The 24,788-nt window shown below is 37.3% G+C and overlaps 2 protein-coding genes across 3 annotated transcripts in view; both read left to right on the forward strand.

Annotated features, from left to right (window-relative positions):
* The window catches only part of man1a1 (mannosidase, alpha, class 1A, member 1), a 154,200-nt gene that overhangs the window by 108,796 nt on the left and 20,616 nt on the right, over positions 1-24,788 (forward strand). The window contains exons 6-11 of one of the 2 annotated variants that reach the window (XM_041253100.1): positions 5,818-5,941; positions 6,477-6,570; positions 11,011-11,126; positions 16,231-16,450; positions 17,209-17,381; positions 20,153-20,268. In XM_041253100.1, the coding sequence (XP_041109034.1) occupies positions 5,818-5,941; positions 6,477-6,570; positions 11,011-11,126; positions 16,231-16,450; positions 17,209-17,381; positions 20,153-20,268 (843 nt within the window). Of the gene's footprint in view, positions 1-5,817; positions 5,942-6,476; positions 6,571-11,010; positions 11,127-16,230; positions 16,451-17,208; positions 17,382-20,152; positions 20,739-24,788 lie in introns of those variants that run through there. The other variant, XM_041253099.1, reaches the window with a different exon arrangement.
* Positions 22,098-24,788, forward strand: part of LOC121316616 (ER degradation-enhancing alpha-mannosidase-like protein 2) — a 5,585-nt gene continuing 2,894 nt past the window's right edge. The window contains exon 1 of the mRNA XM_041251658.1: positions 22,098-22,212. Within this exon, the coding sequence (XP_041107592.1) occupies positions 22,098-22,212 (115 nt within the window). The remainder of the gene's footprint in view (positions 22,213-24,788) is intronic.

Below are 24,788 nucleotides of genomic sequence, written 5' to 3' on the forward strand. Positions count from 1 at the left end.
TGAAAACTTCAAGCCCTGCTTGTGTGTGTGTGTGTGTGTGTGTGTGTGTGTGTTCGCATGTACTTTTTCCAAAATACTCGTTTTATTTCTTAGCAATATGGACCTCTGTTATTATGGGGCATAACACATTATTTTAAAATAAAATACAGTGCATGGTGGAATACTGTCGCATTCATTTCCAGTGTTCATTGCGCTGCTAGGAACTGTAACCAAACTATTCTATAGCAGTGTGTGTACGCATTACGCCTGACTAAACCTGAAACGGTACTTCAGAGCAGACACTAAAGTTTGAGCTGGATTAATTAAAACGCTTTTCAGTACGGTTCTCGATCGGTTATGTAGTGTGGACAGGGCCTAAAAGTAAATATCATTAATATTGCTGGCAAATCCAAATATCAGTCTTGTTCCTGCCATCTACAGGACTGGAGTGTATGTGGAGTAATACTTTCTTAAGTGTCTGCCAATGTGTTGTTACTGTACTAAGGGGACCTTGCAACTCAAATGGCATGTTTTCTGGATCCTTCCCGAAAAATGTGCAGTTTCTCCCTGGCAGTAGCACAATTTGGAACACCTTAACTGGTTAATTATGATATACACAAAGCAACTTTATTTTAGGCATATGTGTCTCTATCAACGGTGCTGATATAATGCAGTGTTTCTGCATTGCATTATAAAGTGATTTTACAAATCCGGCATGGAAATTTGGGAACCACGTCTGTTTTGTATAGTATCGTGTAACAAATTTATAGCTAATAAAGAGCATAATTAAACAGAACGGTTTTGACAAATTTGAGCCACGGTGTTTTAAACGTACAGTAACGTTTCTTAAAATATATAGTGTTCTTGCAGATTTGATCAGTTAAGTACTTGCGTAACTTGGTTAGCTTGTAAATTGCATTAAGAATTTTTTTAAGTAATCATAATGCACCCCTTTTCTGGCATTTCCTGGAAAGTGACATTGTTCTCGTGAAGAATTGTATGCATCAAAGTTGAAATACAGTTTCCTGTCTTTGTACTGAATTATTTTTCATTGCCAAGGCCTTTTATATATATTATGTTGCTCCTGGGGTAGTGTCTGTGGGCTTGATTTAAAGGTTTTAATTACATTCTGAATGGTGGATGTATATCTTGGAGTACTGAAGGAACAGAAGCTGTAAAAGGCAGGGAGAAAATATGCTGCTAATATTGGAAAATACATAGATTGTAGTACAAAGGTTTTGTACCCAAAGAGATTACACAAGAGAGAATTATATGGTTCTCCAGGTTAATACGTTGTGGCACTACTGTAAATTTAATGTCTCTGTGTATATATAGATAGATATTTCAAGGTAGTCATTTGTTTCATTTCTTGATTTGGTAGTGTTATTTCAAATAGGAAGCTTTTGGAAAACGATTACATTTTTTTTTCTATGAGGAACATCAGGCATCAGCAATTATAGAATCAGCAAATGGACTGTTGTCAGTAGTGAATGTTAAAAAATGTTTTATTGTGAATTCAGTGTGTTTCATCTCATATTTGCACAAGTAAATGTGATTTTTTTCTCTATGTGAAAAAAGTAGGCATGTAAACCTGTTATTAGTATAGGACCCTAAGGCATCGGTGGGTTGAGGCTGGTCATTTGTAACATATTCATCTGCCAGTCAATAGGAATCCTCAGTCTTGATCGTGTCTGCTATCCACTTGGACAACTGCTGCTTAGACAGGACTTGACTATGGGACTTCACCCCATAGCAGACAAGATATTGTTTGGCCTGCCTCCAACTTTTAGTCCTGTCAGCATAGTATGCTAGGGCCCGAACTGGCCAAAGCATATAGAGCTGTAAAAATTAAGCAGGCTTTTGCTATTGAGAATGCCTCCATCTCACTCACCTGCTTTGCACAGGTGACAGCAAGCAAGAAAGCTTTTAAATTATAAACATTTCTCCTCAGCTGAATGCAGGGGCTTCATGAGTGCATTAAGCACCACTTTTAGCCTCCAGTGTGGAACAATGTCCTTCATAGGCGGCCAAAGCTGCCAAGCCCATTTCAAAAATTGCCCTGCCAGTAAATGATCTCCTAGGGAGACCAAGTCAATCTAACATGGCAGCTTCATGAGTGCATTAAGCACCATTTTTAGCCTCCAGTGCAGAACATTGTCCTTCATAGGCGGCCAAAGCTGCCAAGCCCATTTCAAAAATTGCCCTGCCAGGAAGTGATCTCCTAGGGAGACCAAGTCAATCTTAACATGGCAATCTGAAATAGCTGCCAGATAGACCTTTACTGTGGAGGGGACTTTCCCCTCATCAAATAGGTCCTACAGAAATGGCTGTATTACAGTCGTGGGGTCGAATCCATGAGGCAGACACCACGTCTGAAATACCCCCCTTCTAGTACCCATACTGGGAATGCGTTGATGCTGCTCTGGCATTTTGTAGCGTGTCAGTAACCAGGTTGGACAGAGTTAGATGGCTGAAATGCTGCCATTCAGGGATCAGACCCAAAGCTGCAGGCTTGATGGGTCGGGATGCCGTAAAGTCCCAGGTGCCTGACTGAGCAGGTCACGGCACATCTGCAGTCTCCACAGCTGTCCTCTTAGGAGCTGCATTAGGGTTGAAAACCAGTGTCTCCTGGACCACACTGGGGCTACTATGAGCACCTTGGCCTGGTCCTGCCTGATTTTCTCTAAACACAGCGGAAGCATTGCGAGCGGTGGGAAGGCATATAACAGTTCCCTCGGCCACTGGCGTGTCAAGGCATCTATTGCCAGCAGGTCCCATTGCTACACGTGTGCTAAGCACCACATTGCAGACAGGCCTTCATATAGTATCTGTGGGGGGAAAAAAAAAAAAAAAAAAAAAAAAAAAAAACAGAAATGCACACTGATAAAATACTTTTTCAACAAAAATCAGTAATTTAACAATTTATAAAATAATATAAAACTTCTAGTATAGTGATACATAGCAAAAACGAGGAAGAAAATAAGCTCCAGCCGGAGATATGCAGATGGGGGAAGAGCACAAAGTCAGCCAACTTATGTTAAAGGAGCAACTCGAGCCACAGGCTTCAAGCAGGGCACTAGGCCGTAGCGGTAGCAACAGGCTATAGTGCACAGAATTTGAGTAATAGGCTCGGTGAGCAGCTTTGGTATACAATTTTCAGGATTCAGGTCTTTAGGAGGTAAATACCCATTCAGTAATGGCTACATTTCGTACTTGAAAGGGAACACAATTTGGAATAATTTACTCTAAGTGATGGTATCCTTTTCTAGGATGACATGTAATACATAACCTGTTATGTTCTGCCTTGAGGTTGCATTCTGAATGCTGAAGTACTCTTAAGTAAAATGGAAAGCAGCTTCTCGAAATAAGTGATTATTTTGTTTGTCTGTTTGTTTTTGTAATTGTTTTTGTCTTTGTTCCGTAGCAGTAGTTATTTTATATAGATCCGTACTGCTTGTAAATACTGCAATATATCAAATGACCTTTTTCTGTCTCAATGTATGATGCATTATAATAATAAAAAGTTATTCCATTTATAAGTAAATGTTATCTGCTTCACAAAATGTATGATAACGATCTCATCAGGTTCATAATGAAAAGCTAAATCTGTTGCCGTCCACTGCCTCGGGTTTATCTCATTACCATTTATATCAACACATAGAACAGAGAGAGTGAGTGATTTTAATATGGTGGCATAAATTAAGTTATCACAAGACTTACCTGACGGTCCTCAGTAGGGATAATTGTGGCTTCATACTTAGTCAGGGTGTTCACATGTCTAGGGCTGTTTTCTTTCCAAGTTTCTGTAAGTTTGTTGATTTAAAGGTGCTAGTGGTAGTACTAGCAGGCACACGCAAACATCCAACCTGCAAACCATAACCTAAACCTGTTAAACAATGTATCCTAAGAAGTGAAAAGCAGATGCTGGAAGTTTTTTAATATTTTTTTTTTTTTTTTTTTAATCTGTCGTGACAGGTAAATTGCTAAGTGTAGACCGAGTAAAACATGAAATTATGAAGTTAAACTGACTAAAACAACTAAATGCAAAAGTAGGGAAAGCAAATTAAATACTAGTTGAGGTCCCAACCCATTGTGAAGCTGCAAAACAAGCAAAAGAGATGCTGCAGACAAATATCTGGAAGCTGCTTTAAATTAGATGCTTCTGTGAGCGGGTTAGTTTATTTTTGATCAAGGTAGCTTTATTTACTCTGTGTGTTTTGAAACTAGTTTCATTATCTGATTACATTGTATCTACATATTGATTTAAATTTAAGTGTGTGGTTTATTTTGGAAGCTGCTGGAGGGCCTGAGTTCTAGTTTAATTTCTTTGCTGACATAAATCAAGGTAACATTTTAAATTAGAAGTGTGTTCTCATCAGAGATTATTTTAAAATGTTGCACACATCTGTCAATTTGATGCCAACATGTTCACTAGATAATTATAATTTTGAAATCTATAAACTGCAGGTCTACTCGGACGTGATTTGACAGAGGCAACAATGACGGGGGAAAGAAATTATAAATACCTTTAAAAAAAAAAAAAAAAAAAAAAAAAATGTTTGTCTCTTGAATTGTTCTTTCTACAGTGTGTCTAATTGAATAATGCATTGGTATGAGTAACGCACTAACACTGTATTGAACTTATTCATCGCAGTAAGAATTTGTTTTTGTTTTTAAACTTTGATTTTAGTTTTTTGCAGAAAACTGAATGGTTGTCTAACAGCTGAAAGAGTTGATAAAAAAAAAAAAAAAACGAACCGATCACAGCCGACTTCCATCACTAGCACAAGTTCTTGAAAGAACACTAGCATGTGATTTGTTAAACTACAGCCATGACTTCTTAGATACAGTCACAAATTACTACTTGATTGGAAAATTCTGGTAGTTCACTAAGTGTACTGATCTAACAGTTTTCATTTATCAATTAAAATAGATTTGGTGTTTTAAAAAAAAAAAAAAAATTGATTTGCTTTTGTACATGTGCACAACATGGATATTGCAAGATATTTGGTTTGAGATTTTATTTAATTTATTTATTTTAAATATATTAGTCGCCGGTTGTTTTTTTTTTATCATTTTCTCCCCAGTTTGGAGTAGCCAATTTTATTTTTGGGCTCAGCTCATCACTATCACCCCCGTGCTGACTCGGGAGGGGCGAGGATGAACACCTGCTGTCCTCCGTGTGCCTTCAGCCGACTGCTTCTTTTACACACTGCAGGCCAACCATGCAGCCACCTCAGAGCTACAGCGTCGGAGGACAACGCAGCTCTGGGCAGCTTACAGGCAAGCCCCCAGACGCCTGGCCAGACTACAGGGGTCACTGGTGCGCGGTGAGCCAAGGACACCCTGGCCGACCTAAGCCCCCCAGCCCCCCCCCCCCAGTTGGTAATGGGGGAAAAAAAAGTATATAATCTCGTTGCTCACAAAGAGATTTTAAATTTGAAGATAAATGAGATTTGCCTGGAACCGATGAGTCTCAGAGGGAGGGGGCAGTCTCTTCAAAATTAATTTCTCTCGCTAGAAATTTAGGTACATTTTTAACCATGACATTACCTGGTACAAGTGAACCAAAATATTAAGCTGTACCAGTAGTGAGTTTTAAATAAAAAAGTGAAGATGTAGCCTTTTGGTTTTGGAGTTGCTGGAAAAGTACAAATGCAGACCTCCAAAAACTGAAGGAATTATGTCTGCAACAGTATTGAAACCTAGCCACGAGTCGGGTTTAGACCAACTTGCTTTAGACTAGTCCAATAACTGTGCTGTACAGAGACATGTACCCCTGTTTAGATGCGTTACATGCTTCTTATTTCATGTTTTGCTGCTCTCCTTGTTTTGCAGTGGAATAGGCAGAAATTGGCCCTGGGCATCAGGGGGTAGCAGCATCTTGGCTGAGTTTGGAACCCTCCATTTAGAATTCATGCATCTGAGTGAACTCTCTGGGAAACCTGTATTTGCTGAGAAGGTAAGGATAAAACTGAAAAGGTGTTTTAAAGCATTGCTCAATACATTTAACCAAACATACAAAATAGAGGTTTGGACTTTATAACAAAGATGCATTTTACATTTAAAATTCACAGCAGTCATTCAGCAGACTCACAAATGCTATTTCACCTACAAGTTAACAGGGTTGTAAGACAAAGAGTTGTCTTTTAATATAGAGTTGATTGTTTCTATGCTTCTAACTTTGCTTTGTACAGGCTTTTAATAAGTATTGCTTTGTAAATCTTAAAATGTGACTTGTTTAAGTGCACATTATGACTTAGGCACTACACTAAAGCTATTCTGAGCTGGCTCTTACACACTTATGACTGTAGTAGAAATATATGTGTAACTTGTTATTACTTGTTAATAAAGGATTTGGTCAAAAGTCCATAAAAAAACATTCGTTTGGAACAGAGTCCTTGTTCTTTTAACTTTACACATTTTTAATTTGATTAGATTGCGTTTCCTTGACGAAGTATTCATTTAAATAAGTATTGTTGCTATTGCTACAACAGGTAATGAACATTCGAAAAGTTTTGAACCGTTTGGAAAAACCACAAGGCTTGTACCCGAACTACCTAAATCCTAACAGTGGACAATGGGGCCAGCGTAAGTAAATGCATTCTTTTTTTTCTCTTCTTTTAAATTAACCACCCCCCCCAGAGTTCCACATGGGAAAATTATTCTCTGTGGATTCATTTTTTAAAACAAAATTTACCACTCAATACAGGACATTAATTGGATTTGGTTGTGGGATTTTAATGGTGGAGAGTTATCAGGCATCGAAGGTTAATATTTCAGTTGCCTTTGGGGGGAGGGGGAGGAAACTAAAGGCCTAGTATTATTTAAAAAATGTTAAATGTTAATGGACAGATTCTGAACAACATATGCGTTTTTATATGCTATCATTAGCATATAAACAGGGCTATCATGGTAATGGTAATGCATCTCGCTCCCTCCCTCCCTCTCATCAGCCGTATTTAGGAGTAGCTCTTAGTATGATAGCATTGCTATAACTGAAGTACAAGGCTGGAAGTCTGCCAGGTTTCATGCAAATTCATTTAGTCTGGTTATTCTGACAGTAAACTGACAATGATTTGCTGCAGCATGCGTCAGTAGGGTTTGCTCCTGTAATAATGTATTATTACATGGTCTGTAAGCCGTAGTTTGGATTGAGAATGTCAAAGGTTTCCATGGTTGTTGTTATTATTATTATTATTATTATTATAAACCCTACACGGTCAGCAAAATGTTCAGCTGTGTGGGTTTGTTCTCGTGTCATTTCAAGCACGGCACACTCCATTGTCAAGTGCACCCTCAACTTTACTATGTGAAATTCTTTCTTAAAGACAGCATACTGTAATTGTGTTGCTGGTGCCAAATGTATTTGTACTTTGATGGTGAAAAATATTTTTTATAAAATCTTTATGATGCGAAATACAATGACTATGTTGCTGTGTTTGTTCTGAAGTTACATCTTCACGTGCCAATTAACGGCACATTTACTTTTTTGCTTTTGCCTCCATCCCCTCTAAGGACTAATGGTGTGCACCTTCACATGCATATCCCCTCAGAACAGATTGCTTTTGACTACAGCACTATATTCTTTTTTTTTTTTTTTATTAATTTTTTTTGCTAAAAAGAGAATGCTATGGAATGATATTCTGTGTTTAGTCTGAAAATAAAATTGTGTTTAATCTTTGCAAACATCTTTTTATGTTCCCCAAGATGCTGTAGTCCTGATTCTGTCCATTTTATGCAGTTATTTCTAATATAGACAGAACAGTGCAGCATGGATTGTGATGTGGTGTATGGATGCATTGGGTGTACAGCTGTGGCCAAACATTTTGCAGCACCCAATAGAATGAACTAATTTTACGTCATAGTCGAATGAAATACTGAATACTGTTAAGTTAACACATTGAATTTCATACCGCTTAGTAGTTTTCCATATAGTCAAACGTGCTCATGCGACCACCTTTATTTAGCGAACACCTGGTTTAAATGACCAGTTTAAATTCCCCCCCAATTATAATTGTGCTTTTATTTAACTGTATTTAGCGACTCACCTGTCTAACACGACCAGCAACCACAATTCTCTTACCCAGCAATGGACTCAAACCTGTATTAAGCACCCTTACACAGGGCTAGTATAAGATAAATATGGTTTTAAATGGTACATCCTAAGTTCAAAGGAATACGGTAACCATTAGTGGTCTTTTATAAGTAATTAATAAAGCAACAGTCACGCACTCTTGTAAAGGAAGAGAGAAAACGTGAAGAAACAAAATGTCCTCCCTAGATGACAGAATTAAAGTTAAACTTGTAAAGACAGTAAGTGCCAGAAAAACTGCTGGAAAATTTGGCTCTAGGAACACGCAGATACAGCATTTTGAAACAGAAAGAACTAGTGCTTGAAGTTTTAGGTTTTTGTTTTTGGTCACATGGCCGTGTTTTGAGCCGATTCAATATCTTAATTAAACTGCTGATTACTAAACAAAGTCGCTTCTTTTTACCTTGATGTCCTGATTGACTTGCTGATTCTGTTTCACCTTCTTCATTATTCGAACACAAGAGCAAGCAATGACATTAATCAATTTCCCCAGATGCTACTTTAACTTGCATTTCGTTCTTGCACTTGCCTGGGAACTAGGTAGCTTTCAATGTGTTAGTTTCACGTTGTGTTGTTCTTTCTCGCTAATTTAACAGAATGTTCTCATAATTAGGACGTAGCGGCTTAAGACTTAAAGGCAAACCGTTAAAAGGAAAATAAACACTGAAAAATTCAAGCCATACTTATAAGAGTATTAAAACAATGTGCGTGATAATCGAAAAAGATCTTCTGCTTCTGCTGCCGTTGGTTTCGGGATGCAATGAATCAACACATACCTGAAAGGCAGACACAGTCATTGCAGTTTGCTAGTGATGAGCGATTCATTTATCAATTAAATATTTAAAAATAATTCAGATTTGCGATGATCGATTATTCTAATAACATCATTCTTAGGGGCAGAAAGTCACAAAAATGTATTATACTAAAAAGGTACTATAATAAAACATATTTTAATTGTTTTCAACAGCATTTTCAAACCTACAAAATATACAATAGGCATTATATTGAAGTCACAACTAAAGCAGCATAACCAATGTATAAACAATACCACTTCACAGAAAACATTTTTAAATAAAGAAGAAAAGCACACACAGTCTGACAATGCATTATCTTGCTCTCAACTGCTTGAAAGATTCTCTTCAGCTCTTTTGAATCGCTTACACCACAAGGAATTATGCACAGAAAAAAAATCAAAATTTTGCAAAATGATGCACTGTACAAATATGTTCAAAGTAACAAAAGTATTGTGCAGGTGTACTGGTTTCTTCTCTCTTACTGGACATCAAAATACTAGCATAACTTTTTTTTTTTTTTTTTAAACATAGTCATTCTAAATTCTAAGATTGAAATAAAAGAATACCAGCTCTTTCAGTTTGTCCTCCGAAAGAGAACGCCTCCAATCGACAGGATAAGATTATACAATGAGTTGCGTTTAATTTAATAATCGGAAATTAACTATGTTGCTCATCACTATTATTTTGTGAAAGTAATGGATGTTTGCCTGTCTCAGGTCAAATCAAATATTCTGTGTGACTTGAGACCAGGCAAGCATTCATTACTTTCACAAAATTATTTGTTATATAAAATGCGTTATCTAAATTAATGTTATTAAATTACATACTTCCTTTTGTTCATATTACATCTTCTGGCTTTTACAGATTATGTAAGGCATACATAATTACTGGAAAGCATGTCAAAGACAAATAGAAAATTCATAAGTTATGTGCCCTCTTTCAAGAGACCACCTGTGTTAAGAGGCCACTATTAGACTGTCCCTTGAGTGGTCTATTAATACAGGTTTGACTGTACCTAAGGAAAAGCTGACAAACTTTTGGCCATAGCTATAGATGTGACATTCAACACACACACACACACACTTACTTTTCTTGTGGCTCCTTTCTACAAGTAAGTTTTTTTTTTTTTCCGAGGAAAATTTAATAACTTCTGAAATTTGGAAGATTACCATTGGGAAAAATTCACTTTAGAACGTTTTCCGTTGGGTTTTATTTATAACATGCACTATCCTTTTAACCTTCCCATCATATTAGCCTTGTTTTCATTCAAGGTCTTGCTAATGGGTAAACATAACAAAATACTGCAATGGAGTGAATGCTGGTGTGAACCCCAAAGGAAAGACCTGTAAACTACCTGTCTCCTTGGCAGGATATTGTTGCTTCTTTTCAGATGACACAGCTCTGGTGACTACAGTGGTTTCAAATTTCACATCTTTAGAGTAGTTTTCATCTTAACTATCTTCACCAAGATCCCTGTAGCAATTCAATGGTTAGATAAACCCTGTCAGAGGCAACTGGACCATAGAGTACTCTAATAAATCCTGGTATCAGAAACATGCAGCATGTACTGTTACCAAAGGAAATACAGATTACAACAGTCATAAATTGTGCCTGTTTTTTTTTATACATATATCAATACGTTGCTGATCTACAGATGCACTGTCTGTGAAGTGCCTAGGGATTGAAATGGCTTTTCATTCTTAGACCGCCTTGTCTGTGGGAATCCATTTGTTTTGTGTGTTTTGAATAACAGAGAAGCATTGTGATCAAAGTAATATAATAACTGTGAAAAAAATAAATCTTGTTGTTTTTTAAAGTTATGGCTGGATTCCCTATTAAATTAAATAGTCAAACACACTGTATTTGGCAGCAGTGCTCCACCTCACAAGTACAATACTGTGTCACAAGAGCATTGTGTGGCTATTTGCAATATTAAAAATGATGGTTTGTTTTTAATGAGTGTTTTTGGATGCAGTTCCTAATACCTGAAGCCTGTAGGCAGAGATTGCATTGGCCCTTACTGTGCAATAGATCATTCTGTCACATAGGAATATGTTTCCCTGGTAGGTGATACAGGCAGAATGAATAGTGTAAATGATCAGCATTTGGTTGCATTGCTGCTGAACGTTTCTTGTCTTTCAGATCACGTATCAGTTGGAGGTCTGGGGGATAGTTTTTATGAGTATTTGCTCAAGGCATGGCTGATGTCAGACAAGACAGATGAAGAAGTCAAGAAAATGTATTACGACTCCATTCAGGTAAATTAGAAATGTACATCTTCTTCTCATTCTTAAAATGCAGATTTCTAATAAGGTGGCCGTGGGATATAAAGCCTCTACGTTGTCGGCAATTTAATTTCAGGTTTGCTTTAGTCACTTGGGTATTGTAGGCTCCAAAGAAATTATACAGTATTTGAAATGAGTTCTAGTGAACAGGTTTTGACACATTTGTACAGTCACATATAGCAGTTACGGCCAACTTTGCTGATATTCTCTAAGAGGCACAGCATTAAAGGGACATGGTTTAGCTCTTGTCCCAACCTGGTGAGCCTGAACCACACTCCTGTGGAATTGTATAGAAGTGCTTACTTAAATTCATCAGCACAAGGTTCATTACAGAATTAAATATATTGTTTGGAAAAGTGGCACATCGGGATAATAGAATGTAGATTCACCATGGAAGTTCAATGTTTTTAATTAGTCTGCTAGGAAAAAAATATGGATAAATACATTTAACTGCCAGGTACAGCCATATTGCCAAGTATACTTAGAAAATGTATAAATTATTAGTTCAGTTGTTTTTAACTGTTTTGTTTAAATGAAATTCAAAAAAGAAAAAATCAAAATAAAAAAGATATCTTATTATATATATATATATATATATATATATATATATATATATATATATATATATAGATAGATAGATAGATAGATAGATAGATAGATAGTAGATAGATTAATAGGGCTGTCAAGCGAATAAAAAAAATTAATCATGCTTAATCTCGCGATTTAAAAAAAATAATAATAATCTCGGTTGTAATTGCATATTAAATTAATACAATTACTACATCTGTCTAATTTTAAATTTGTTTTATTACTGCTGCTATTATTATTATCCTTGACTCTAAGTAAAATCATTTAAAATGTATTTATTTAACCAGGAAATTTACCCATTGAGACCATGGCCAAAATTTTACTTGGGTCAATAATTTAAAAACTACAAATACAACCAACACAATAAAACGTGAGGTTCAAGCTTGATCAGCAGCACACAGAGATCAGCACCAGAAGACATAATAAAAATGATACCTATTTAGAAATGTGATTGTGGACTGAAATAAAATAAATAAATAAATAAAATTACAACTATGTAGCCATAGTAAGCACTTCTAGATAATGAACTCTTAATTGTGAAGAGAACATTAAAAAAAAAAGAATACAAAAACTGTAAACTAACAAGACAATTGGCAGACTTTATGTACTACATTCAAAAATAAAGCAGCAGTGCAGCCTACAGCCTACTCTAGTGGCATTACTATGCTTGTAAATGTGGGTTGGCCCCAACTTAGGGTGGATGGGCAATGACCACAGGTCTGACGTCACAGGAAATAGCTTACATTGCAGAAATTATTTAAATCGATTAAAACCTTGAATATAACCTTTCCTCTATAAATTACTTACCATTGCCTAGTTAGTATCTCTCGTCTCCGCTCCACCTTCCAGGATAAGGCGTCGGGCTTGCTGTTGAATATTGCAGTTATAGTCATACTCCAGAGAATTGCACAGGTCTTTCAAACCATAGGAGAGACAGCATGTTCTTCAGCAACTTGTCAGCATTGAGGTTTGCAACAGCGGTATTAATCCTGATCAAAACTCTTAAAAGTGTGTGCATATTTAGAAAGATATACAAAGTGGCAATAATCTAAAACTTAAATTAGTGTTGGATATTTTTTCACCACAGTCGATTTGCCAAACTATATTTCCACATTGCTCTCAAATCTTCATTAGAGTGCTCACTGGCTGGCTTTCCCAAAGATGAAGTAACAAACAAATCATCCAGTCGATTTGGTAATTTTCAATTTGACATTTATTTTCACATGTTGCCATTTAACTGCTGAAGTAGATGTAAATTAATAATTTGCAGATATCTGTCCGTTGTCTTAAAAAAAACTCATTTGTTTTGCCATGTTGACTGCTGCACTACTACTAATTAGTCTACAAGTTTGCTTAAAAACTTCACATTTAAAATAAAGCTGGAATATGGAATGGGAGGATTGAATGAAAACCTTGAAAAGAGAATTTCCAACGTGGTCTGCACACCAACAGTCAATCAAATTTTTGACTTGCACATGATTCGTTGTTTGGCTGTAGCAAGAGCCTAGACTATAGATGGACTCGTGTTGTCTAACTGGACAACCGACTCGCTTTTGTAGACTAGATGTACTCGTGTGTGATACTGGAACTCACTTTGACAGTAGACAAGTAAGTGTCTTTCTGTCCAGTGAGCCGTCAGAACGTTTTTAAAAAATAAAAAAAACTCCCATTCATTTTTAGTGCTTTGCTCCATTACGCAGTTCAGTGACTAACTTTCTATTTAAACAATAACTGCACTCAGACACTCAACCCAATGTTGCCACGGCCTGGATTGAACTACAGTGTGCCGAAAGGCTCAAGACACAGCAATGCGATTAACACGTGTTAAAAAAAAAAAAATCTGCAAAAAAGTGAATGCGTTAATCATAGAAATTAGCTGCAGTTAACTGACAATCCCTAATTTTTGATATATATATATATATTATATATATAAAATATGTGTGTGTATTTGTGTGCGTGTGTCCAGTATTAAAAACTGAGCCAGCACTTACCGTAGATTCAATTGACACCAAATCGTTTTTCAAATTATTCACAACGATAGAGAAGAATTCAGTCACAGACTGGCTGCTTCATTTTTCATGGATTAGCTCTTAACACAATAAATAACATGCATTCTAAAATGTATGATTTGTAATATTCATGAAATGATCTGCCCTTAGAGCAACAACAAATAGCCAAATGTAAACCATATGATGGTTTATTACCACATAATAACTGCTCTTGTACTTAATAAATGTCACTGGGTAGTCACTTGATTACTGGGTGGTTAGAATACTATCCAATAATCGCTCTTATCCCCAAGTCACCCTGCTTATTGAAATGAAATGCAGTATTTTGTTTATTCATGAACCATTTGTGTGTGTGTGTGTGTGTGTGTGTGTATTGTGTGTGTGGTGTGATATAGTATAATAGTATTGGTGTGTGTGTGTGTGTGTGTGTGTGTGTAATGTAATATACCAAATATTATATACGCCCCCGAATTATATTCACTGCGGGGGACACCATATATAATATACTGGGCACCCACTTCAGATATATACTAAATATAATACTACTGCGTGATTCTCCTTGAACAAATCTGACTCCACTTCAGATAATACTATCTCACTGCAGGAAGTCCCTTCCCTAAAATCTAGCTGTTCCTCAAGGAAATGAACTCTCTAAGGAGATTGCTTAACTGAATCATCAGATTTGCCACTCGTAAAGGAGATACAATTAGTAATAACATGAGGAAGACCTAATGAAGTGATTTATATTATCTTGGATTTCTACTGTGATGGGGAAAATCAATTTCAAGAATAGCATTATTTACTAAAAAAATCTGTTGGGACTAAGTGAGAATACTGAGAGGTCACATACATACAGAAATCTAGGGGAAATCTGCTGTATTATAGTTTCTTTTTACAGCACTAAAGTACCCTGCTTCATGACTACAGGCTGACCCCGCCTAAGTCGTTGGTGGGAGAAAAGGAGTTAAATTCCCACAGTTGCCAGAGCAAACAAAACATGTTTTCACTCTCCGTCACAATCTCCACACCTCGTTTTGCCATCATCTCGGATATAATTGAACAACTCGCTAGACATTATTTACTGTCCCATCTTTGCTGTCCATTTAAAGTGGTTTCTCCACCTTCGTCATCCCAATTGACCTGCCATTCTTTATGCTGTTATGAAGACTCATGATTCCAGCTGACGCTCTGTTGCAAACACAATTTAAATGGTAGACGTTATTGTCTGTTTTCTTAACCTAGGATTGCCCCATGTAAATTGTGATTGATTTCCCCTTTTCTCTGTTCTGCTTAGTCTGACCTTCTCATTTTTTCTTTGGCCATAGGCGCTGGATTAATTTTTCACCTGAGACACCCATCCCTCCCTCATCTTTTTGAGTCTGTCAATGTAGTTTGCCATTGTGGGTACTTGCCTTCCAGTGGGGTGTATCTTGCATTGTCTTTGCTCCATAATTATTCATCTCTGTGGCTTACAGTTAAACTAAAACTACTAAAATCAGAGAGAGACGACTAATATCAATACTAGAACATGGCAATATTGTACATTATTCCAAATGGTTATTAATGTATTGGAAAACCAATTCCTGTTTTACAAAGCACTGGCTGTCCAACAACTATTTTTTCCTGTTAATGTAAAATTGATGAATGCAAGTTAATTTGTTAGGATTTTTAGTCTTTTTTTTTTGCTGTATTCCACGTATTGTGCTTTTTGTCTTTACTGTAACTTGCAAAGTGCTTTGTGATGGTGGTCCACTATGAAAGGCGCTATATAAAATAAAGATTGATTGATTACCTGGGAACAACCACTACAGTATGTCTTTGGACCTATTGCCAGTGAACTCCACTCGGCCCTCTTGGATGTAGTTTTTAGGTTATGCAATAAAATATAAGAGAACATGAAAAACAATGGTAGGAGATCATTTATTTAAAAAAAAAAAATTCTGGAAACAATTTATCCGGTTCAGTAAAGGGATCAGCCACAATAGGTACTGACCTAATAGGGGCAACCAAAACATGATCTGTTCCAAGAGAAAATAGGTTGCAAACACTCATTGTGCAAAACTAAGGTTATAAGAAGAAAGATGGGTCTGCCAACAAACACAAAGGGTTTTCCAGTGGGAAATCAAACTTCCCAGTGAGCAAGGGCTGCGAGTACGTGTGTTCTGTGCCAGGACCTACTGAACTGTCAAAGTGTGGGTCTAAGGTTTTAATTGTGATCGAAGCACAAACTGTGTTTAATCTTTTTACATTTCACCACTTTTTAATTTTTTTTTGATTGAGGTGCTTTCAATTCATGCTGCATGATGACAGCTTTTATGCCTGCCATAAAAGTAACTACTTAAACCTTGCATTCGTGTTGCAACTACACCTAACCGGAATGCAAAAACACCCTTTGCAATGAGAGGCTGGGTGAGATTTTCATCTTGCATATGGGGACCTGCTTCTGTAAAAGCTAATGAGTGTAAAATTTGTCACTGCAGGCCATCGAGTCGCACTTAATCAGAAAATCCAGCGGGGGCTTCACCTATATTGCAGAGTGGAAGGGAGGCTTGCTTGAGCACAAAATGGGTCATCTGACGTGCTTTGCTGGAGGCATGTTTGCACTTGGGGCAGACGGGGCACCAGATGAGAAGACTGGACACCAAATGGAACTGGCTGCTGAAATCGCACGCACGTGTCACGAGTCGTATTCCCGCACCAGTAAGTAAAGGGGCGTCTTTTGAAAACCTCTGTAACAGTCGTTCAGTTGTTAAGAGCAGAGCAGTGTCTTTTCAATACTTGTTAGCAGCTGTGCAAGGCTTTTCCCTTTTGCTGTTTCAACACTATTGAAAAATGCTAAATCATTAGCCTCCCTGTTCCAGTTTGTCATATTTTGATAAAATTCCTTGTTGAGTTTGTGCTGGTTTAGACGGTCAGAATGGTGCCTCTGCAAGATGAGATGATCCTGGCATGACAGGTAATAGTATTGGGCTTTGGTATGAGGCCAGTCAAACTCAAAGCTGCTTGGAGTGTCTTGCATAGGGTTTAGTACTGCAATGTGTTTGAGGAATTATTTTGTCCTTTTCCATCACTTACCAGGAAAGGAGTTTGCCAGAGCAATTTAAGCAAACGCCAGAATACCGCAGAAATCTCTGACCAAACGTCTGTGATTTTGTAACAATTACCTGTTACTTGAAGTCCTTACCTGATTTGTTTTAAATACTAAGCATTTCAATTATGTAAAGGGCAACATTCACTTAGAATAATATATATATTTTTTTTTTTTTTTTTTTTAATCTAGTGGGGGAGTCTTTTAAGAAAACAAACATATATATTATGCCACATGTGCTCCACAAGTAGCGTTTCTCTACACATACTGCATACCTTTATTGGAAGACTGGATACATAAAAAGTAATTGGGCTGGAATAGGTGTACTGAAATGTTTATTTCCTTTCCCCATTTTTTTTTTTTCTCTTAGCACTGAAACTGGGACCAGAAGCCTTCAGGTTCGACGGTGGTGTTGAAGCCATTGCCACGAGGCAGAACGAGAAGTACTTCATCTTGAGACCGGAGGTCATTGAGACATACATGTACATGTGGAGGTTTACTCATGACCCCAAGTACAGGCAGTGGGGCTGGGAAGCAGTGCAGGTGAACTTTTCAATTTTAGTTTTTTTCTAACAGTCTGATTAATTCACCTATTTCCTTACTTTGTACATAAACAGTATGCTCCTACAATACTTTTCTAACTATTCACTAAGCCAGTGGTTCTCAGACTTTTTGGGCCGTGCCCCCTTCTTCTTGTCTGTGGTACTTGATACCCCCTCCCCTCCCAAAACACACAAACGAACATACATATACTGTTAAAAAAAAAAATCCAGCATGCCTGTGGCTCCTCTGTATGTCACTGCTGTTTTTTTGGGGTTTTTTGGCACCAACCAGCCACTGATCCATCGTAACAAAACAAACACACCTGTCCTCCGAAGCATGTGCCGTTTAGCCTGCCTCTTTACACACTTAGACACGGGTGGGTCAGGGTCGACAGCCGCCAGTGTCACTGTCACAGGCCTCCGCAGGTGCCGTTCCGCCGCAGAACCACAGGGGTCGCTGGTGCACGGTGAGCCGACCATGGACCTTTGGTACCGTCTTAATTTGGAAGGAAGAGGGACCCACCTGTGAGCCGGTTTTGAGTGCCGCCCCCTGGGAGCTCCCGTCCTTGGTCGGCAAAGGAATAGCCTGGACTCGAACCGGCGACGTCCAGACTATAGGGGGCTTTCAAGATTGCCCGCCAAATCGAAGGAGCTCCATCACGAATTGTAGCCGCCGGAGGTATTACTAAACAAAATTCAATTATAATCAATTGATAATGGCAAAACATTTTTAAAACCGACCATAATTTAAGTCAGGGGGGTTTGTGTAAAACAGTATTAAATTTACAGTTTGTAAATTCAACGGATTTTTTGGCCCCTAAGAGTAATTTGCAATTGAGTAAGGTGCAGAACGAGAATTTGTCTACGTTTTCGTCGTTGCAGTCCTTTTGTTGTGATCATTTCGTGAGTAGTCATAGAGTTAACAACCGGGTAACTTTTAGGAGACCATCTTTTTCCTGTCTTTTCCCAGGCAGTAATTCTTTAAAGGACGTTCTATCAGTTTTAAGACTGTGGTTCACAACATAACACAGTGGAACGATCACAGTACTGCGTGTGAAACCTTTAACAATAAAGCAGAAATGAAAATGCTTTTATTTGCTTCTAAATCATTTCAGACTGATTTGATTAATAGACTAGCAAGCACTGGCAAAACCAGCTACATTTTTATACGGTGCAAAACATTTAAAAGTTTTGTTTTGTTTCTGGATTTTGCGATACCTGCATGATGCCTGCATTAATAGTAGTATCTACAATGTATCGACAATAACAATCAGCCATTTTGTTTCAGACTTTCAACAAGTTTGACACAAACCATTTTGGCTGTTACTTAATTAAACCCCACAAAAATGCTTAACAGTGCTACTACAGTAACAGCTGCAGTTTACAGTGCCTCTGTGTTTCTGATCGCATCAATTCTAGATTTTTTTTAAATCCGTTGATGGAAATGACCGGTCTACTTTGAATGTTTTCAAGCAAATTGGCTTCATCACTGCCATTCTCGTATCCACTTTGATATCTGACACATTATTTCTCTTGTCCAGCGTTTTGAATGTTTTCATTGGGTCAAAAGTGCCATTCCTCCCGTTCCACTTGGGAAGTCTTTTGACGAATTATTTCTCCCTTGTCCACGCTGTTGTTCTTAAACCACGTTTCTGTATCAGAAAGACACCCTGACAGCGGAACAATGGGAGTCATATGCTGCCATTACTGTCACTCTCAAACACCCCCTCTCATTGATGGAGGAGTATTATTTCGCGATCCAATCAAAAAAGTAACACCGAATGATAAATAAAGCCAAGTTAGTTTCCGCCCATTTTCCCATTGGTTAATTATAGCCCGTTCAGCCAAGGTTAAAATATCGGTTTCCAAGAATTCGCACCGCTGTAACATAATTAATGGTAATTTTTTTTTTTTTTTTTTTTTTTTTTTTAAATTTAAAAAAAGTGGGGTAACTCGACTTTGTTGACATTTTTGAGGGTGGGGGGCCCCCCCTATGTCCAGACATGTGGGGGGGGTTCAAACCCCCACTGCGCTGAAGCGGAATTTTTTGTGGGCCAGTTGGGGGAACCGGTCAAAAACCCAAATGTGTTGACCACAACTACTGAACCACTTTGGTGTTAACTTAAAGAATTTTTTCAACAAGGATTGAATTGTTTTGGGGTTTTTTTTTTTTTTTTTTACATTCTTTGTTTTATTTACAAAAAAAAGTAGAACGTTTTGTTAAGTCGGAAACATCATTCAAAGCAAATGATTTCAGCATTCCGTAGTGATCCCCGTTTTTAGAAGTGTTAAAGCATAAAGTAGGGGTGGGGGCGATCGTGAGTTCATGTAGCAACCTGTAAAAAAAATCCCAACAAATCTTGGTTAAGTTATGCTACTTGTTTTTTTCATTTCGGACTTAACAATGAAAACCCAAAAAAACAGAAACAGTGTTTTTTTCTTTGTTGAATTTGGTTATTTTATTTATTTATTTATTTACCATTTTTAACACTGAATCAGCCATTTTATTTAAGCCTGAACATACTTTGTAATTTTAGCAAAATTAATAACATGTACTTAATATTTGCTTTGTGATATTTTTATTTATTTGTAATAAAGCCAGATTCTTTGGTTCTTGCTTTTAACAATCTTTTAATTTGAAATATTTTCCCAAGGCAGAATGATAGAAGTTTGTGTGGGAGACAAAAACTCCTTAGAACACATTTTACTGGATAAAATGGCTGTCAAAAGAATTATTTTTCAATGTTTCATATCCTTTTCCTATCAATGCAGGCACTGGAGCAATACTGCAAAGTAAATGCAGGATATTCTGGAATCAGAGATGTTTACGCCAGTCACCCAAGCCATGATGATGTGCAGCAAAGCTTCTTCTTGGCAGAAACGCTCAAGTACGTAGACCAGATGAACCACGATTTACAGGGACTGCTCAAGAATGGTTATCCATTTTCAAATCTGATACCAGCATTTTATAATGTTGTAATTCAGCAATTACCATAATATTGAGGGGTATGTCAAATATCTAGACAGTGTGTGTTTTATACTTTTAAAATGAGAGCGACTTATGTTCAGTAATACTGGTACAGTTATTTCAAATAAACTGCATGCATTCAACTACAGTATTGTCTTTTTAAAATTGCAAGGTATATCATTTTACAAGCTATTATACAAAGCATAGTGTAGGCATGGGTTTCATCCCCCACCCCCCACCGCACCCTCAGGAATGATGACTTGCAGTTAAGTGCTTCTGTGTGAAAGGCAGACCTTTTCTGCCTGTGAAACTTGGACATCCTACTATGAGGAGGCAAACAAACTCAAATACTCTAACTCAATCCCAGTTAACGAGCTCCTTCGAGATCAAACACACTAGCCAGGTCTTGTCAAACTGCAACTGAGCACTCAGTGGCCCTTTGAGGTAATCTATTTAGAGTTTTGTAGGGCAGTTAGATGACTGAAATATAAGGATTAGGATACCTCAAAACATCCCCCAGTCCATCCTAACCTGTGGACTTTTATACCCCCCCTAATCTTAAAAAGGTTATACACAAGTGTTTCAAAAAAAAAAAAAAAAAAAAATCCTGGAACTACAACTTTTTAAACTTTAAAATTTTAGAAATCCGATCTGTAGCTTCGTCATATTACACAAAAATCCCCCTTTATAAAAATCATTTTGTAGGTACTGTAACCACTGTTAAAAAAGAAACATTCATGCGGTATTTTTCTGTTTTTAAATTTCGACATAAAAATTTTGTTAATGCAAAAAGTCTTTCTTTTTTATGAAACGGTTATAATTTACTACCACGTTGCAGCAAAGCGACTTCTGGACCATAAAGGTACAAATTACAGCTTAAAATGTAACCCCTTTAAGCTAGATCGAATATATTTGAAGCAACTTTCTAGTTGGTGCAATTTATTTAAAGGACTTTAACTATACTTAAACTCCAGTTATTTGAACAAACATCACTGAAATATGTAATTCTGGTTTGTACCGATTTGATTTACAGGTTGTAGTGACACATTCTGCTTGTGTTATAGAAATATAAATACAGTAAAGTAAAATGTAATGCATTTGTACAATTTTAAACATTTTATACAACACAAGTTATGTAAACTAGCATAACGTTTATTATTGGTTGTTGCTGTTGCCTGGAGAGTATTATGGCTAGGTCATCAGGCTAGCCTCTGAGTAAATGAAGTTCGAACATGTATATTTTAAACAGTTTACTACTGTACAGGTTTAAGAAATGTATTGAATTCATATATTTTTATTAGCACAATTAATTTCAACTTACTGTTAGCAGTATACTGGTAAACATGCTTTATTTTATTTGTAGAAATAATCTTACTTACAACATGCAGCTTATTTGCACCTGACTGCTGTCTGTAGGTGCCTGCTACAGTACAATATTCTACTTAATGTGTTCACCTGCTTCATCTAAACATGGGTAATCACGTGTAAAACTACAAAATTGTTTCACGTGATCGTTATATTCTTGCTGGGTGTAAAAGAGGTCAACGAGGAACTTTGTTGAAATGTCAGTAGCTTGAAAGGATGGGGCCCAAGGAGAAGGAAATCCAACTGGAACTGTCAGACTGTGTGCCATGAGATATAAAGAAATGTCTGTCCAAAGGAAAGGTGGGTCAAGTTGACTCCTTTAGGATTCAGCAGGGCTTGAAGAAGACAAAGAGGCTTGCGGCACCATTACTGTAGAGTGTGATTATGATTCAGACACAGTCCCAGTTTGAGGAATCTCTGCCCGGTGGCTCTGCAGCACAGATGGTTGATGCTTGCGACATTGAGACTCCTGCTAGAAGGCACAGTGAATCTACCGCGAGTAGCTTTTGTAATTGATGATAATACAATGTAAGGAACTGTAAGGAATATAAATTATGTAAGGCAGCAACTGGTACTCCTATAATTCTTTTACGACAGGTGACTCTATCTATAAAAATTTAATTGTTGTTTTATTACATTTTGTAAAAAAAAAAAAAAAAAAAAAAGAGCAGGACAAAAGGGATTTGTGCTTTCCTCAATATAAAACCCACACTTATTCATATATTATATGCCAGACTTGCTGTACATTTCTGCCTGTATTGCTCATCCAATTGTGATCACTTAGTATTGCATATTCCTTAGTTTTTATGGACATTAAAATCAGTGTTGACATTGGTCGTGTTTGGATAATAAAAGCTTTATCGTCACAGTTGATTCACCTTTTTTGTTCTTTGGAGCCTCTTCTCTGGTTTTGACACTGTGCTTGGTCACTTTATGCTTTTGATGTAGGCCACCTACTTTTTCCTGATGCGGATACTTACAATAAATGTAATATTTTTTGATATGCCTACTAGGGAATATTTATTATACCAAGTCCAATTAATTTCACATTCCCTGTGCTGAATTAGATCCTAACCCGTGCCTCATTGATAGTTATAGGGTAACACACATTTGACATTGAAGACCATTTATAAAAAGATGGATGAGAAATGTTAGATTTGTGTGAGAATTCTCAGCCAGTGCTTTATTAATCAGTTACTGATGTAGTCTCGAGTTATTGATGTAACCTTAGCGAAAAGAGTCAACAAACTGTAACCCAGCAGCAAAACCTCTTAATTGTCGAAATAGCAGTTGGTTCCCAACCTTAAAGGTGGAAAAAACAAACGAAACCTTTCGTAGAAGAGACCAAAAAACTGGTGACACGGAACCAGGTGGAAATACGAAACACTACATCCGGTGTAAAATAAAAAGGAACTAACCGCACCTATTGGAAAACGTGGTTTTATTTTACCATTAATAAGAAACACTAAATACGGGAATGATCCCCTTATAATAATAACTTGGGTTCAGGTTCATTTTAAAAAGTGGGTTAAATGGGACACGAATGACCTGATGTTTTCAGAAGATGATTTTTTTTTTTTTTTTCATTGGGTTTCCACTACTGAAGTGTTTGTAAAACTGTACTTTCCCTGGGTTTAAATATTTTTTCCCTACTCCTTTAACAATCTAAACACACCCTTTAACGAGTCCGGGTCAACGGAAAAATTTGATTAGTCAAATGACCCTTTCATCACGGAGGCCCGCACTAAACTTTTTGGTAACCTTAAGCCCCCCCCCCCCCCCCCCCCGGGAAAAGGTTAAGGGCAACTGTCAAAAATTCACCCACCACCTGTCACACGGCCCTGACATATCAATACCCACTAAAAAAAAGACACAACCAGGAAAGGTTGGGGGGGGGGGCTATCCTGGGTGCTGATCCGTATTCCCTTTTGAACACCAGTTTGAAACTCCTCCCCCCGGACAAGGGTGTAAGACTTTGAAAACTCCAAGTTAGGGAAAATTTGTACTACACTTCAAAAGACAGGGGTTGAATTTCCATATGGAACCGACATAAAAGTCCTTTTCTCTTAGTGGAAGGGAAAACTTGTAACCCAAAAACATTTTGTCTCGCCGTAGGTTGAATGGTCAGGTAGAGACCCCTTTGGTCCCTTCACATCTGGGCGTTGAAGTTCTTTTTAATACTAAACAAAAGGCCAAGATGGGGGGGGGGGGCCTGTCCCTTTCTTGGAGAAGGTTGAGAAATGAAACAAGACACATGTTGGTTGTAAATAGCTGCTAATCATTATAACAATCAAGGTCAATAGTAACAAGGAGAACTTTTTGAGTTAAATCCTTTTTGACTCGCAATCACAATATCCCCCCCTTGGGGGGAGGGGTTCGGAAAGAAGAGAGGGAATTGAAATGTAAATTAAATTAACCGACCAGGACGTTTAATTGCTGTCTGCATGTTGTATTTTACCCTGTATTTTCTAAGTATTTGACTGCAGAGTTAGACTGCAAGATTCTTTCCTCCTCTGTGAGGAGATGGAGGCCGCTTTCAGCTGTAATTTTTTGTTGTGTTTTAAAAAAGCCATAATGAGCTAGAAAGCTTCATCATTCACAAAGACATTTTTCCCCTGTTTTATTTTGTCTCTTTTTCTTCTGTGGTGTCCACTTAACATCTAAGACAACAGAGGACTGAAACTGGGTCTTTACAATGTTTTTATTGATTACGGTATGTTTCATTTTTCTAAGATTATATTTTTAATATGAAGCACTAGGTCTGTGTTTTAATAATGGTAACCACAGTGCACAGCCATTGTATCCAATCACGTTAAAATAGGGCCTTATCTGTCTCATTCAGAATAATAAGTCATACATATTCACGCTGCCGGGTTCATTGTTTTTGTTGGGGAAAGAAATTCTTGCTGCATTTGAGTTCCGTGTGTAGTGGTGTGATTTAGGTTACTGTGGCTTCGTTCATAAATCCACACTGCCACCTACTGGAACTCTGAAATGAGTACATCACCTCAAAATAAGGCTGGTCACCCCATATGTGACTGCAAAGTAGGAAATATAATATTTATTGGAAAAATA

The sequence above is a fragment of the Polyodon spathula genome, chromosome 6 (assembly GCF_017654505.1).
Source record: "Polyodon spathula isolate WHYD16114869_AA chromosome 6, ASM1765450v1, whole genome shotgun sequence".
NCBI lineage: Eukaryota > Metazoa > Chordata > Actinopteri > Acipenseriformes > Polyodontidae > Polyodon > Polyodon spathula.